This window comes from Mobula hypostoma, chromosome 15, assembly GCF_963921235.1.
Source record: "Mobula hypostoma chromosome 15, sMobHyp1.1, whole genome shotgun sequence".
Taxonomy (NCBI): domain Eukaryota; kingdom Metazoa; phylum Chordata; class Chondrichthyes; order Myliobatiformes; family Myliobatidae; genus Mobula; species Mobula hypostoma.
In genome coordinates this window covers 69,997,652-70,013,408 of record NC_086111.1, presented here as the reverse complement: position 1 = coordinate 70,013,408, position 15,757 = coordinate 69,997,652, and the positions used below count along the sequence as shown (strand labels likewise).

Here is a 15,757-nt window from a genome sequence, read left to right as displayed (position 1 = left end):
GAGGCGTTGGTGAGCTTCCTTGACCATTTATTGGAGGACTGTCGGTGTGGGTGGGAGGGTGGGAGGGTGAGAGGAATGGTGGTTGTTTTGCTGTTGTTGCTTGCCTTGTTCATTAATATGGTCTGCTTGCTACCTTGTGCCAGAATGCATGGTGACACTTGTGGGCTGCCCCCAGTGCATTGTTAGGTTGCGTTGGTTGTTAATGTAAGCGATGCATTTAACTCTACGTTTCAATGTACATGTGAAAAATAAATCAAAGTTCAGAGTTCAGAAAGTAAAATTAATTATCAAAATACATATATGTCACTTTGAGATTTATTTTCTTGTAGGCATACTCAATAAATCTATAGGATTATTGCCATATCCGAATCACACCAACTTGGGTGTTCAACCAGACAACGAAGTGTGCAAATACTAAAAGAAGAAACAATAATTGTAAATCAATAAGCAATAAATAATGAGAACATGAGATGAAGCGTCCATTAGTTGTGCGAACATTTTAATGATGAGGCAAGAGGAATTGGGTGAAGTTTTCCCCGTTAGTTCCGTCTGGACCAGGACGGGCTGTAGGTGATGTTCACACTTGGGAACTTGAAGCTCTCAGTGCTCTTCACATGAGCCATTGATGTGGACAGAAGCATGTGGACCACCACCCCCCACCCCACCCCTGTCCTGAAGTCAAGGACCAGCTCCTTTGTTTCATCGAGAGTGAGGGAAATGCTGTTAGCATGTCACTATAGTCATACTTTATTGATCCCGGGGGAAATTGGTTTTCATTACAGTTGCACCACTAGGCTGTCTATCTGATTCCTGTACTCTGACTCATTGTTATTTGAGATTTGTGTCACAGGATACTGTGACATCATCTGGAAGCTTGTAGACCACGGGTTCCCAACCTTTTTCTATGCCTTGGAGCTTTACCATTAACCTAGGGGCCCGTGGACCCCAGATTGGGAATCCCTGTCATAGATGTTGAAGCAGAACGTGGCCATGCAGTCGGAGTAGAGAAGGGGGCTGAAGAAATGGTCTTGTGGTGACGTGATAGCAAATTGCTTATCTATTTTCCAGTGATATTATATTGGCTGAAGGATAACCTGTTAATCAAGAACCTTGGAACATTTTACCCGCTGTCCTTCGGTATTGTCACGTGTTTAGCCCAAAGGTGTCCTCCATGGTCTCTTGTGCCAAAATGTATCGTTAGAGTGGATTATGGCCTTACTGTTTAGGGAACTTAATTGGCTGTCGGGAGTTTATGAGCACATTTTGAAAAATATTTTGTCAGCTGCAGGGCTATTTGGGATGTCCCATCTTGGCGAAAGATCAGCTGGAAATACAAATCATTTCTTTGTTTGAATCCAGAACCTAGCTCCCTGGAACAGGGATTCAGGGAGTGCCGGAATAATGTAGGATGGGTGGGTCTTGGGTGCGGTGGGGTCTTGACATAGATCAACAAGGGGGAGGAAAAAAGAACTTGATTAATTTCTTTTAACATGAATAAAAAACACAATTTTCTTGCATGCCGACATCCAAGGTTCTGTGTTAATTAACATGTGCTATTAAGGTTGAAATAAATTTGCATATTAATAAATCTCCAATTACCATCTTTTTAATCATACTGATAAACAAGCTCACTTTTTACTTTAAAGAAAATAACCAGTCGGATGTTTTTTTGCTGGATATAATGCATTCTGATAGATTTGGGGTGAACATGATTAAAAGAGAGAAATTATTTTAAGTGCTCTTTTAGCTCCGGGTTATAATTTTGTGATACAGTCTGGTGCATTTTCTAAAATGAAAGTGCACCATGTAATCTGGGACCTAAGAGATTAAAAGTACAAACTAATTGCTTCAAAGATGTTAAAGTTCCTTTTGAAATATGCATTTTCATTCTTTTTGCCTGAAGTTATGAATAATTAAGAACTCCCCCGGATTACTTTTTTGGAGAGGAATCTTCAGCGCTGGTTGCATTTTTTCATGTTAGTTGCCAAGTAGCCCAAGTTCATTGCAGCATTTGTGGTTAAATTCCTGCCTCCACCCCCTTTACTCTCCCATCCTTGTGCCTTCAGTGAACATAGAACAGTATAGCACAGGAACGGGCCCTACAGCCCTCAGTGACTGCAGTGAACACAATGCCAAAATAAATTAGAAATCGTAAATGCAAGAAACTCTGTAGGTGCTGGAAATCCAGAGCAACACACACAAAATGTATTTATTCCTGTCCATAGATGTGGCCTGACCTGCTGAGTTCCTCCAGCATTTTGTGTGTGTGTTACTCAGAATGAGAATGAGGCTTAGTACAACTGACGTATGTCGTGAAATGTGTCGCTTTGCAGCAGCAGTGCAGCGCAATACACAAAAAATACAATAAACTTCAGCAGGGGTTGACACCAGACCCTGTTTGTTCTCATTTGGGCAATGACTCACGGTGCTCGGCATGCAGACAATTATAGCGTAGTCTGGTACCTTTCTTAATTCACTTTCAATTGGCTTCATTGCAGGGAAGGTGGCATGCAAAATGGTGGATGGAACATAAGTGTCCCTATGTTAAGTTGCCAGCGTAGCGTGCCCACAATGTACTAACCCTATCCCATTTGTCCTTGGACTATGGGAGGAAACCAGAGCACCTGGAGGAAACCCATGCAGTCGAGGGAAGAATATAAAAACACCTTACAGCTAGCGGTGGGAGTTAAACCAATTGCTGATCACTGACACCGTGAAGCATTGCGTTTATCACTACACTACCATCCCAACCTCCAGTCTGCAGGGCTGAAATTGACGTACAGAAGTACTTTGAGGTCTAAGTCCATACCTCCCTGAACGTGACAATACTAGTAGATAAGAATGGTAAAGAAGGCGTGCGGCAGGCTTGCTGTCATTACTAGAGGCATCGAGTATACAAATCAGGAAGTTAACTTGCAGCACTGTTGTGTGAAACTTCACTTAGGCCCCAGATGAAGTATTGTATACAGTTCTGGTCACCTCATTATAGGAAGAATGTGGACATTTTGGGAAGGATTCAACGTTCAAAATAAATTTTATTATCAAGCTCCATATCTCTCACCATATACAATGCTGAGATTCATTTTCTTGCAGACATACTCAATAAATCCAATAACTATAATAGAGTCATTGAAAGACCGTACCCAATGGGGCAGGCAACTGGTGTGCAAGAGACAACAAGCTGTGTAAATAGCAAAAAGAAGAAGAAAAAAATAGATAAATAAGCAATAAATATCGAGAACATGAGATGAAGAGTCCTTGAAAATGATTCCGTTGGTTGTGGGAACAGTTCAGTGATGGGGTGAGTGAAGTTGGTTGAAGTTATCCCCTTTTATTCAAATGTCTGATGGTTGAGGGGTAATAACTGTGCTTGAACCTGGTGATGTGAGTCTTGGGGTTCCTGTACCTTCTTCTTGATGGCAGCAGTGAGAAGAGAGCATGTCCCGGGTGTTGGGGGTCCCTGATGATGGATGCTGCTCTCCTGTGACAACACTTCATGTAGATGTGCTCAATGGTGGGGTGGGCTTTACCTGTGATCAACTGGGCTGTATCTACTACTTTTTGTAGGATTTTCCGTTCAAAGATTTTGGTGTTTCTATTCCAGGCCGTAATGCAGCCAGTCAGTATACTCACCACTGCACATCTATCGAAACTTGTCAGAGTTGTAGGTGTCATGCCGAATATTTGCAAACTCCTCAGGAAGAAGAGGCACTGCCATGCTTTCTTCATAATTGCTCAGCCCAGGACAGGTCCTTTGAACTGATAACACAGAGGAATTTAAAGTTGCTCACCCTCTCCCTCTGATCCCCCATTGATGACTGTCTCATGGCCCTCTGGTTTCCTCCTCTTGAAGTCAATAATCAGCTCCTTGGTCTTGCTGACATTGAGTGAGAGGTTGTTGTTGTGGTACCACTCAGCCAGATTTTCAATCTCCTTCCTTTATGCTGATTTGTCACCACCTTCATCTGAGGCACATCAAGACCCTGCTGCCCCCCTCACTGGATCCCCTGCAGTTCGCGTATTGTCCGAACCGCTCAACAGACGACGCCATCGCCACCACCCTCCACCTGGTCCTCATCCACCCGGACAAAAAAGACACGTACGTTCGAATGCTGTTCATAGACTTCAGTTCAGCATTCAACACAATCATTCTTCAGCACCTGACTGGAAAGCTGAGCCTACTGGGCCTGAACACCTCCCTCTGCAACTGGATCCTAGACTTCCTGACTGGGAGACCTCAGTCAGTCTGGATCGGGAGCAGCATCTCCAACACTATCACACAGAGCACGGTGGCCCCCCAGGGCTGTGTGCTTAGTCCACTGCTGTTCACTCTGCTGACCCACAACTGTATAGCAATACACAGCTTGAACCACATCATCAGGTTCGCCGATGACACAACCGTGGTGGGTCTCATCAGCAGGAACGATGAGTCAGCATACGGAGAGGAGGTGCAGCGGCTAATGGACTGGTGCAGAGCCAACAACCTGTCTCTGAATGTGAACAAAACAAAAGAGATGGTTGTTGACTTCAGGAGGACACGGAACGACCACTCTCTGCTGAACATCGACGGCTCCTCCGTAGAGATCATTAAGAGCACCAAATTTCTTGGTGTTCACCTGGCGGAGAATCTCACCTGGTCCCTCAACACCAGCTCCATAGCAAAGAAAGCCCAGCAGCGTCTCTACTTTCTGTGAAGGCTGAGAAAAGTCCATCTGTCACCCCCCATCCTCACCACATTCTACAGAGGTTGTGTCGAGAGCATCCTGAGCAGCTGCATCACTGCCTGGTTCAGGAATTGCACCGTCTCAGATCGCAAGACCCTGCAGCGGATAGTGAGGTCAGCTGAGAAGATCATCGGGGTCTCTCTTCCCGCCATTACAGACATTTACACCACATGCTGCACCCACAAAGCTAACGATATTGTGAAGGACCCCACGCGCCCCTCACACAAACTCTTCTCCCTCCTGCCATCTGGCAAAAGGTACCGAAGCATTCAGGCTCTCACGACCAGACTGTGAACAGTTTCTTCCCCCAAGCCATCAAACTTCTCAATAACTCAGAGTCTAGACTGACATCTACATCATTTATTATTTTATTGTAATTTGTCCTCTACTGTGCCTATTGTCTTGTTTTTAATTATTGTACTGCCCTGCACTGTTTTGTGCACTTTATGTAGTCCTGTGTAGGTCTGTAGTCTAGAGCAGTTTTTATGTTGTTTTACATAGTCTAGTGTAGCCTTGTGCTGTCTCACATAGTCTAGTGTAGTTTTGTGTTGTTTCATGTAGCACCATGGTCCTGGAGGAATGTTGTTTGGTTTTTACTGTGTACTGTACCAGCAGCTATGGTCGAAATGACAATAAACTTGACTTGACTTGACTTGACCTGACTTGATTGGACAACAGTGATGTTGTCAGCAAACTGGAATATGGCATTAGAGCTGCACTTAGCCACACAGTCAGAAGTGTAATGTGATTTGAACAGGGGCTAAGCACACATCCTTGTGGTGCAGCTGTGCTGATGGAAATTGTGGAGGAAATGTTGTTGCCAGGTGAGGAAATCAAGGATCAAATTACACAAGGAAGTATTGAAGTCAAGGTCTTGAAGTTTATGATTAGTTTTGAGGGGACAGTGGTATTGAATGCCGAGCTGTAGTTGATAAAGAACATCCTAATGCATGCATCTTTGCTGTCCAGATGTGCTAGGATTAAGTGAAGAGCCAATGAAATGGGATCTGCTGTAGACCTGTTGATCTGGTGGGCAAATTGGAGCGATCCAAGTGACTTCCCAGGCAGGAGTTGATGTGTTTCATCACCGACCTTTCAAAACGCCTCGTCACTGAGTTCACCAGGGTGCTGCCTGGATCAGAGAGCGTGAGCTACAAGGAGTGGTTGAACAAACTTGGGGGTTGTCTTCTCTGGAGGATCGGAGGCCCAGGGAACATGATAGAAGTTTATAATATTACGAGAGGGGTAGATATAATCTCTTTCTCAGGGTGGAAATGTCCAGTGCCACAGGATATAACTTGAAGGTGAGAGGTAGTTTAAAGGAGATGTGTAGAGTGTGATTTTTTTGATAACAGTATTGCCCTGGAACGGGCCGCCAGTGATAGTGATAGAAGCAGATGTAATCGCAAAGTTTAAGAGACATTCAGAGAGACACAGGAGCAAGCAGGGAATGAGAGAATATTGACTCCGTGCAGACAAGGTGGTATTATTCTGTTCTGACAATATGGGTTGACATGACCTTGTGGGCCAAAGGGTCTCCTGTGCTGTACTGAGCTCAATATATGGTGTTATACTTCCTCCTCATCCACCTCTTTCACCAGGGTCATTACATCCTCATTACAAATGGCCTAATTCTGCTCCTAGATCTTGTGGTCTTCTGGTTATGGTCTCACTCCCGAGGGTAGGAGAGGTGTTGATTACAAACTGACATGTCCTGCAGCTCCCCAGGATTTCCCTGGTTTTGGTCACAGGAACAGAATTTGGTCATTCAGCCCAAAATGCAAACTCACATTGTCTCTTCTCCTGCATGTCTATCAAAGTCTTAATTTTCCCTTTCCCTCCACTTACCCCTGCCGTAATTCTCCCTTTATCTTAATCCTCTCCCATCTGAACTCTCCCACCCAAGTAGACCATAAGACATAGGAACAGAATTAGGCCATTTGGCCCATTGGACCTGCTCCACTATTCTATTATGGCTGCTGTGTTTATCCTCTCAACCCATTCTCCTTTCTTTTCCCCGTAACTTTTGATGTCCTGACTATCAACCTCCTCCTTAAATATACCCAATGACTTGGCAATGAATTCCTCAGATTCGTCACACTCTAGCTAAAGAAATTCCTCCTCATGTCTGTTCTAATGGGACGTCCTTCTGTTCTGAGGCTGAGACTCCCCCACTTTAAGCCACACTGCCCAGCAATTCCCCCGATTTAATCCAAGCTTGATCACGGGAGAATTTACAATGATCAGTTAACCTACTAACTGGTTTGTCTTTGGACCGAGAGAGGAAATCGGAGCAGCCAGAGGAAACACACGTGTTCACAGGGAGAATGTACAAACTCTCTACAGCCAGTGGCGGGATTTGAACCCGGTTTGCCAGTACTGTGAAGTGTTGTGCCAACCACTACGCTACCGTGCTGTCCCAGAGGAAACATCCTCTGCCTGGCCCTTTCCATAATCGGTTGGCAGTGGCACCTCAGTGCCAGCTCAGTTGTGGAGCTTGAGTGGGTTTGGGATGCAGAGGGGACAAACGGGTCTCGTTCGGCATCGTTGACTGCAGTCCTTTCCTCAGTAAGCCTGCAATGTCAGAAGGATTGATGTTTTGGCAGGCTGTCTCTGCTTCAAGTTATACGTCCAATTAGCTAATGGGCCTTTTATGCAGTTGCCAAGTGCGTGATGTCAGTCTGAGTTTGGCTGGGGAGCTCATTTCTTTCTTTCTCTCTCTCTCTTTCTCTTTATCTCTCGCTCTCTCACTCACTCTCTGTGTGTGTCTCCCTCTCTCTCTCTTTCTCTCTGTCTCTCCAGACTGCCAGAGCTGGCAGCAAGTGGCCCCTCACTTACCAACTGCGGGCTGGATTGAGCTGACGAGTTCTCCGTCTGACATACCTCAACACAAGGCATTGCAAAACACCACAGACACTGCCAGTCGCTAAAGGTTGTGGTATTAGTTCTCTGAAGCTGTGCTCTCTGCTCCTAGTCTGCCCCAATATTTTTCATTTATTTGAGATACAGCACAGAATAGGCCCTTCCGAAGAATGCAGGAGAATTTCAGAATGCTGGAGTATGGGGTTTGGAGGTTCTTTTCCAACTCTTGAAGGACATTCATCCCATCAGGTTAATACTAGCCCAGTGCCAGTTCCCACATCCCACCTGTCCCCATAGCCCTGCAGATTTCTTTCTCTGTTAGATATCCAGCCCGCTGAATCTGCCTACATTTTTCCATCCCTGATTGTATATTCCACACCCTGATTGAATATTCCACACGCCAAAATCGTTCTCCTCACACCTCCTCAAATTCATAAACATAAGAGACTCTGCAGATGCTAGAAACCAAGAGCAACACACACAAAATACGAAGGAACTCGGGCTGCATCTGTTAGGTACCTGGCCTGTAATTGGTCAAGTGAATGAGGTGGATGAGGCCCCGTTTAGACAGTTAATTCCCATTGGTCAGCTGAATGAGGTAGGAAGGGCTCTTTTTGGAGTATTAATTGCTGTTGGTCAGGAGAATAAGGTGGGGGGGATTCTGTTTGGATTCCTACTTCCTATTGGTCATCTGAATGAGGTGGGTGGTGCCCTGTTTGGATTGTAAATTCACACTGGTTAGCTGAATGAGGTGGGATAGGCCCAGTGTGGTGTGTTAATTCCCATTGGTCAGGAGAATGAGATGGGAGGAATCAGATTTGTCAACGCCTGTTGTCAGGAGAATGAGATTGGAGGGTCCCTATTTGAACTGTAAATCCCTATTGGTCAGATGAATGATGTTGTCAAGACCCTGTTTTGACTGTTAATTCTGGCCTGGCAGAGTTTAGCAAAATAAATCAGAATAAATCACTGACATATGACATGAAATTTGTTGTTTTGTGGCAGCAGTACAGAGCAAAGGCATAAAAATTAGTCTAAATAAATAGCACAAACCAAAAGGAAGTAATGAGGTCCATGGACCATTCAGAAATCTGACAACGGAGGGGAAGAAGCTGTTTTTGAATAATTGATTTTGGGTCTTCAGACTCCTGCACCTCTCTCTGATGGCAGTAATGAGAAGAGGGCCTGTCCCGGATGGTGATGGATGCCATTTTGTTAAGGCACCGCCTCTTAAGATCTTAAGATATGGGAGCAGAATGAGGCCATACAGTCCATCGAGTCTGCTCTACTATTCAGTCATGGCTGGTTTATTATCCCACTCAACCCCATCCTCCTGCCGTCTCGCAGTAACCATTGACACCTATTAACCTCCACTTTAAAAATACCCAATGACTTGGCGTCTGGAAGATGCCCTGGATGCTGTGGTACGAAGGTGTTGGCTCAGTCTGAAGCTGGAGGTTCTGTCACCCTGTGTATTGAAGATTCCATACCTTTGGGTTTGCAGATGTAGAGAGATGTGGATCAAACACCCCGCAGAGCTGGAATGGGTGCCATGAATTCTCTCGGGCATAGATTGGGAATTGTCTCCCTGTCGCTGATTTCTCTCTCTCCCTTTCTCTCCCTTGCAGTTGCCTCTCCTGTGTTGACGGCTCTTTCCCCTGCCACTGGTGCAAGTATCGACACATCTGTACCCAGAACGCGGCTGACTGCTCCTTCCAAGAAGGGCGAGTGAACACGTCGGAGGTAAAGTCCGCTCCCGCCGTTTCCAAACCCAGAGCTCTCAGTTTCGCCCCAGGAACCTTGCATTAGCAAACCCCATCTGAAAAGCAGTGTAAGAACACAGAACTGTGGGGAAAATAAGGCATGGGCCACATGAGGGTCTGGCTAAAGTACATAAGGATTTTGGGGGTGTATGTAGTATTGATGTGATCGCCCAAGCCCTAAAAGGTTGTCTATTGGAAGGTCCTCTGGTGCAGTTTTGGCCAAGAGTAAGTGGCGGCTGTGGATATGGCTGTGGTTGTTCAGTCTTGCCTGTCACAGCTGCTGCTTGTTTTCTGCTGCACAGCGGAGGTCGTTTTCGCAGCACAGCTCCCTCTCGAACTGATTTCTTCCAGGTGTGTCTATTGAGTGCAATGTCTTCCCAGCGTTTAGACGTAACGTTGAATTTTTTCGGGCTGATTTTGATGTTATCTTTGAAGCATTTCCTTTGCCCACCAGGGGCTAGCTGACCTTCCGTCAACTGGGAGTATATGTAAAAAACACAGAACCACACGAGATCCTGGCTTAAGATATGTACAGCATGGGAGAGGGATTGGATGAACCTTTATAAAACACAACTAGAGTATTGTGTCCATCTCTGTCAGTGATTTGGACTACGATATTAATGGATTTGTGGCTAAATTTGCCGATGATACAAAGATAGGTGGAGGAACGGGTAGTGTTGATGAAACAGAGAGCCTGCAGAGAGACTTAGATAGTTTGGGGAATGGGCAAAGAAGTGGCAAGTGTTGGAAAGTGTATGGTCATGCACTTTGGTGGAAGAAATAAACGGGCAGACTATTATTTACATGGGGAGAGAATTCAAAATGCAGCGATGCAAAGGGACTTGTGCAAGATACCCTTAAAGGTTAACCTCCAGATTAAGTCAGTTATAAAGAAGGTGAATGCAATGTTGGCATTCATTTCTAGAGGTATAGAATATAAGAGCAGGGATGTGATGTTGAGGCTCTATAAGGCACTCTTGAGACAACACTTGGAGTATTGTGTGCAGTTTTGGCTCCTTATTTTAGAAAGGATATACTGACTTTGGAGAGGGTTCAGAGAAGATTCACGAGAATGATTTCAGGAATGAAAGGGTTACCGTATGAGGAACATCTGGTATCTCTTGGGCTGTATTCCCTGGAGTTCAGGAGAATGAGGGCGGGATCTCATAGAAACATTCCAAATGTTAAAAGGCATGAACAGAATAGATATGGCAAAGTTATTTCCCATGTTAGGGGATTCTAGGACAAGAGAGCACGACTTCAGGATTGAAGGACATCCTTTTAGAACTGAGGTGCAGAGAAATTACTTTAGTCAGAGGATGGTAAATCTGTGGAATTTGTTGCCATGAGGGACTGTGGAGGCGAAATCATTGGGTGTATTTAAGGCAGAGATAGATGGGTTCTTAATTAGCCAGGGCATCAAAGGGGATGGGGAGAAGGCAGGGGAGTGGGGATGACTGGAAGAATTGGATCAGCTCGTGATTGAATGGCGGAGCAGACTCGATGGGCCGAATGGCCTGCTTCTGCTCCTATATCTTATGGTTTTATGGTTAAATACCAGAGATTTTGCAGGTACTGGAAATCTTCAGCAACACACACAAAATGCTGGAGGAACTCAGCGCTCAGTGAGTTCTTCAGCATCTATGGAGGGGAATAAACAGTTGATGTTTCAGGTTGAGCCCCTTCGTTCGGGCTGGTAAGGAAGAGAGAAGAATAAGAAGGGTGGATTGAGTGGAAAAAGTATAAGTCAGCAGGAATAGGGGAGATCAGTTGAGGGAGAAGGTGGATGGGTTGGAGAAGCAGATAATGAGGGAAGCTGGGAAGTGTGATACGTGGAAGAGGTAAAGGGCTGAATGAGAGGACAGTAGACCATAGAATAATGGGAAGGAGGAGGGGCGTAAGAGGGAGGAGAAAAAAATAGAGGGAAAAGAGGTGGGAGAAGCAGTCAGTTGAACACAGGTAACTGGAATCCTCACTGGGCCCAAACAGGGAGACCTGGAAGTGGAACTGGAAACAATGTAGCACAAGATGGCAGTGGGGACAAGTTCCCAGGAAGGACATGTGGCTGTAGTAGTGAGTCTGGGTGAGCACATAGTCTAAGAACCAGAAGGCAACAGAGATCACAGAGGGGGAGCAGTGCGAGAGGGTCTCACTGAACTTCTGTTGGAGTATTGTGTTTGCACTTGACAAAAGATGTGAAGGCTTTTGAAAGGGTCTCCTTCTTCTTCTTGGACACTTAGCTCCTAGTGGAGCATAGGCCATTGGTGATCTGTCTCCATCGTCTAAAGTCCATGGTGTGGTTGGAGACATCAATGTTTCTGTAATCCATTGCATCCACTGTACAGGGCATTGGCCCGGTACAGCATCACCAGAGCCCTGCTGGCTGGCCTTACCTGTTTCCACCTTTCGTGATGGGGGCTTTTGAGTGGGCACTGATCTCAAAAACAGAAGCAGACTTGTAATCACAAATAGTGCAAAAAGAAGGACTAATGAGGTAGTGTTACAGGTTCGTGGACTGTTCAGAAACCAGACGGCAAAGTGAAGAAGCTGTTCCAGAATTACTGAGCAAGGGTCTTCAGGCTCCCGTACCTCCTCCCCGATGGTGGTAACGCAAAGAGGGCATGTCCCAGATGGTGGGGTCCTTCATGATGGGATTCAGGGATGAGCAATCGGTTATATGGAAAGACTGCTCGGGGTGGGTGGGGTCTTTGATTACGCTGACCGCTTTCCTGAGGCAATGAGAGGCATTGACAGATTTCATGGAGGGCAGGCTAGGTTTGTGGGATAGGCTGAGCTCTGTCCACAGCTCTCTGCAAAATGTATACAGAGGTGTTTGTGTTTCTCAGGAACAGTTGCGTTAACATTAAACAGGATTGGAACCCGTATCTCATTCAGGAAATGGATTACCTCTCTTTATAAAACTGTGTTGCAAAGGTTAATTGCCTGGCATTTAAACTGAAGAGCAAGTCATCATTACGTTGGAAGGGTGAAGTGTTTTGAGAAATGTCTCTCTGAGGTCAGAAACAGGCAACTTCCAGGGGCCAATCAATTCTTAGGGCTAGCTTTTGTTTTCTGTCACTGCACACAAAATCTGCAGAAAGAATTTGCAAAAATTTAAAAAAAAACAGCTGGCTTTGTGTGTTGCTAAGAAGGATTTCATTTAAGGCACAATCAGCATTCTTATAATTTATTTATTGATTGAGACAGAGAGCGGAATAGGCACTTCCGGCCCTTCGAGCCTCACTGTCCAGCAACACCTGATTTAACCTTAGCCTGGTGATGGGAGTTATTAATGTTGGATGCCGCCTTTTTGAGGCATTGCCTTTTAAAGACGTCCCTGCTGCTGGGGAGGCCAGGACCCATGATGGAGCTGGCTGAGTTTACAAACCTCTGCAGTGTTTTGCTATCCTGCACAGTGAGCCCTTCATACCAGATGATGCAATCAGTTAGAATGCTCTCCATGGTACACCTGTAGAGAAATTTGCAAGAGTCTTTGGTGGCATACCAAATCTCCTCAAATGCTTAACGAAATATAGCCTCTGCACGCCTTCTTTGTCATTGCATCAGTATTTTCAGTCGGGGGAGGAGATCTTCAAACTCGCCAGGCCTGTATGTGAGTCCAGTTTGGTCTTTCGTTAACATCTCTCCAAGTTGAACCATCACTCCTGGGGCATTCGAGGACGTGCAGTGGATACAGGTCCTGGGCAGTGATGACCACCTGCTGGACCTAAATGAAGAGATGGTTTAGATTACGAATGATCTTCAGGTGGAATGATCTGTGTCGGCCGCACAGTGCAGCTGGAAGAAACCAAAATATATCAGGCAGGTCGATGCAGGGTTAATGACTATCATTTCCTCTGGGGTAACAGCTGATACCGTGTATCTGGGCGGTTATCAGTGTTGGTAGACAATACATATCCATGAGAGATGGCCTTGTCTCCAAGAACATGATGCAGTTCAGCAAAATCTCTGGACACCCTCTGCTTTACAGGAACAGATTACCAGTGTAAATGCTTCTAATCTCAGGAAGTCACAGCTTTCTTTTGGACCATTATTTTTCTGTACCCCCCACCCTTTCCAGTTTCTCACTGTTCCAACCTTGGACTCATCCTGTAGCTGTCTCTAGGGACTTCAGCCATTGGGGTGAGGGGTTGCCAGTATCCCCAAGGCTTGACCAGGATGGCAGGGGACAAATGGAACTGTAAGCAGGTTCTGTAGGTCAAGCTAAGCTATGTTACGGCCTCGTGTATGAGTACAGAGCAACGAAAAACTTCCTGGCATCACAGGCACACAGGTACAGACGGCACACAGAATATAAATGATATAACAATCATACACCAAATGACTGTGCAAAAGGAGGACTTTAGTGTAGGGGTTCCCAACCTTTTTTTATGCCCTGGACCAGTACCATTAAGTAAGGGGTCCGTAGACCCCAGTTTGGGGACCCCCACCTTAGTGCAAGATCAAAGACATAATCGGAGACAAATCCATGGTAGTGCAAGAAGTGGTCTGTAGTTTTGCGTTGCTGAAGTTAGGTTCAGGTTGTGTTCAAGAACCGGATGGTAGAAGGGATGTAGCTATTCTGAACCTCATGGTTGTGTACTTCCTGCCCAAAAGTCGAAGTGAGAAGAGGTTGTGACCTAGATGGTTGAAATCCTTGATGATAGATGACATCTTGAGGCAGCACATCTTGTAGTTCATAGAATATAGTACAGCACTGTACAGGCCCTTCGGCCCACAATGTTATGCAGACCTTTTAACATACCCCAAGATCAATCTAACCCTTTCCTCCTGCACAGCCCTCCATTTTTCTTTTATCCATGCACCTATCTAAGAGTCCCATGGCACTTGCCTGAGGAAGAACAGATTGATCTTGGTGGCTTGGTACAATGTTTAATCTCTTTGGATGGACAACATTTCATATTCTGTCCAGGTAGCCTCTAACCTGGTGGCACGGACATTGATTTCTCCTTCCAGTAAAATTTTTCCCCTCCTCCCTTCCCTCTTCTATTCCCCACTCTGGCATCTTCCCTCTTCTGCTCATCTGCCTATCACTTCCCTTGTGTCCCTGCTCCTTCCCTTTCTCCCATGGTCCACTCTCCTCTCCTATCAGATTCCTTCTCCTCCAGCCCTTTACCTTTCCCACCCACCTGGCTTCAGCTATCACCTTCGAACTATCCTCCTTCCCCTCCCCCAACCTTTTTACTTCAGCATCTTCCCCTTCCTTCTCAATCCTGAAGAAGGGTCTGGGCTTGAAACGTCGACTGTTTATGCCTTTCCATGGATGCTGCCTGACCTGCTGACTTCCTCCAGCATTTTGCATGTATTCCTCTGGATTTCTGGCATCTGCAGAATCCCTTTTGTGTTCATGATTTAATCTTCTGCCATGCTTCCAAGAGAAAAGAAGAGTGAGGAATGATACCAATTGTTTCAAGATACGAGGCTAGTCATTAAAATCCATCGTGCATAAAAATGTTCTCCCACACAGTGTGGTGAGTCTCTGGAATCCTTTGCCCAGAGGCTTGTGGAGATTGGATCATCGGAAGTATTTAATGCATATAGAACATAGAACAATGCAACATAATACAGGCCCTTCGGCTCACAATGTTGTGCTGACCTGTTAAAAGTCTGATACCAGAGTGTGTGCTTTTAAGTGAGAAGGAAGTAAGTTCACAGGAGAAGTGAGTCAGAGCATTGGGTGCCTGGAATCTGCTGCCCGGGCTGGCAGACTGATGGCAGAAACATTAGAGACCTTTACGATAGACACATGAATCAGAGAAAAAGGGAAGGATATGGACATTGTGTAGGCAGAAGAGTTTAGTTTGGTTGGCCATTGGATTACTAATTTAATTGGTTTGGCACAGACCAAAAGGCCTGTCCCTTTTCTGTGTTCTATACAAAACTAATTTGGATTTTGTCTCTCCACTGTACAACTGCAGTGAGACTTCACGGTTCTTAGACTCCAGCCCCCTTGAGGTAAAAATCTGTATCCCGTTAGCCTCCACTATCAACTACTGCACCTCAGGTCACAGTGACGGACAGTGTGAGAACAGGCCCATCAGCCTATCGACTCCGTGCTAACCCACATTGCGAATCTACACGTTGCTATTTGCTTGTGTAATTGAGTGATGGAGTCACACTGCATGTAAACACACCCTTTGGCCAAACTGCTCTGTGCCGACCAAGACGCCTCATCCAAGTTAGTCCCAATTATCCACATTTTTCCCATCTCTCTCTAAGGGTTCCCTATCCACGTACTGATCCAAATGCCGTTTAAAAGTACCCATCTCTACCATTTCCTCTGGCAGCTTGTTCCATATGTTCTCCACCCTCTGAGTCAAAAAAAAGTTGTCCCTCAGGTTCCTATTAAATCTTTCCTTTCGTAACCTATCCCATTCCCATTCCCTA

The 15,757-nt window shown here is 45.5% G+C and overlaps 1 protein-coding gene across 3 annotated transcripts in view; it reads left to right on the top strand.

Annotated features, from left to right (window-relative positions):
• The window catches only part of LOC134356953 (plexin-A1-like), a 462,148-nt gene that overhangs the window by 264,306 nt on the left and 182,085 nt on the right, over positions 1–15,757 (top strand). For all 3 annotated transcript variants that reach the window (XM_063068230.1, XM_063068229.1, XM_063068231.1), the window contains exon 9: positions 9,215–9,329. In XM_063068230.1, the coding sequence (XP_062924300.1) occupies positions 9,215–9,329 (115 nt within the window). The remainder of the gene's footprint in view (positions 1–9,214; positions 9,330–15,757) is intronic.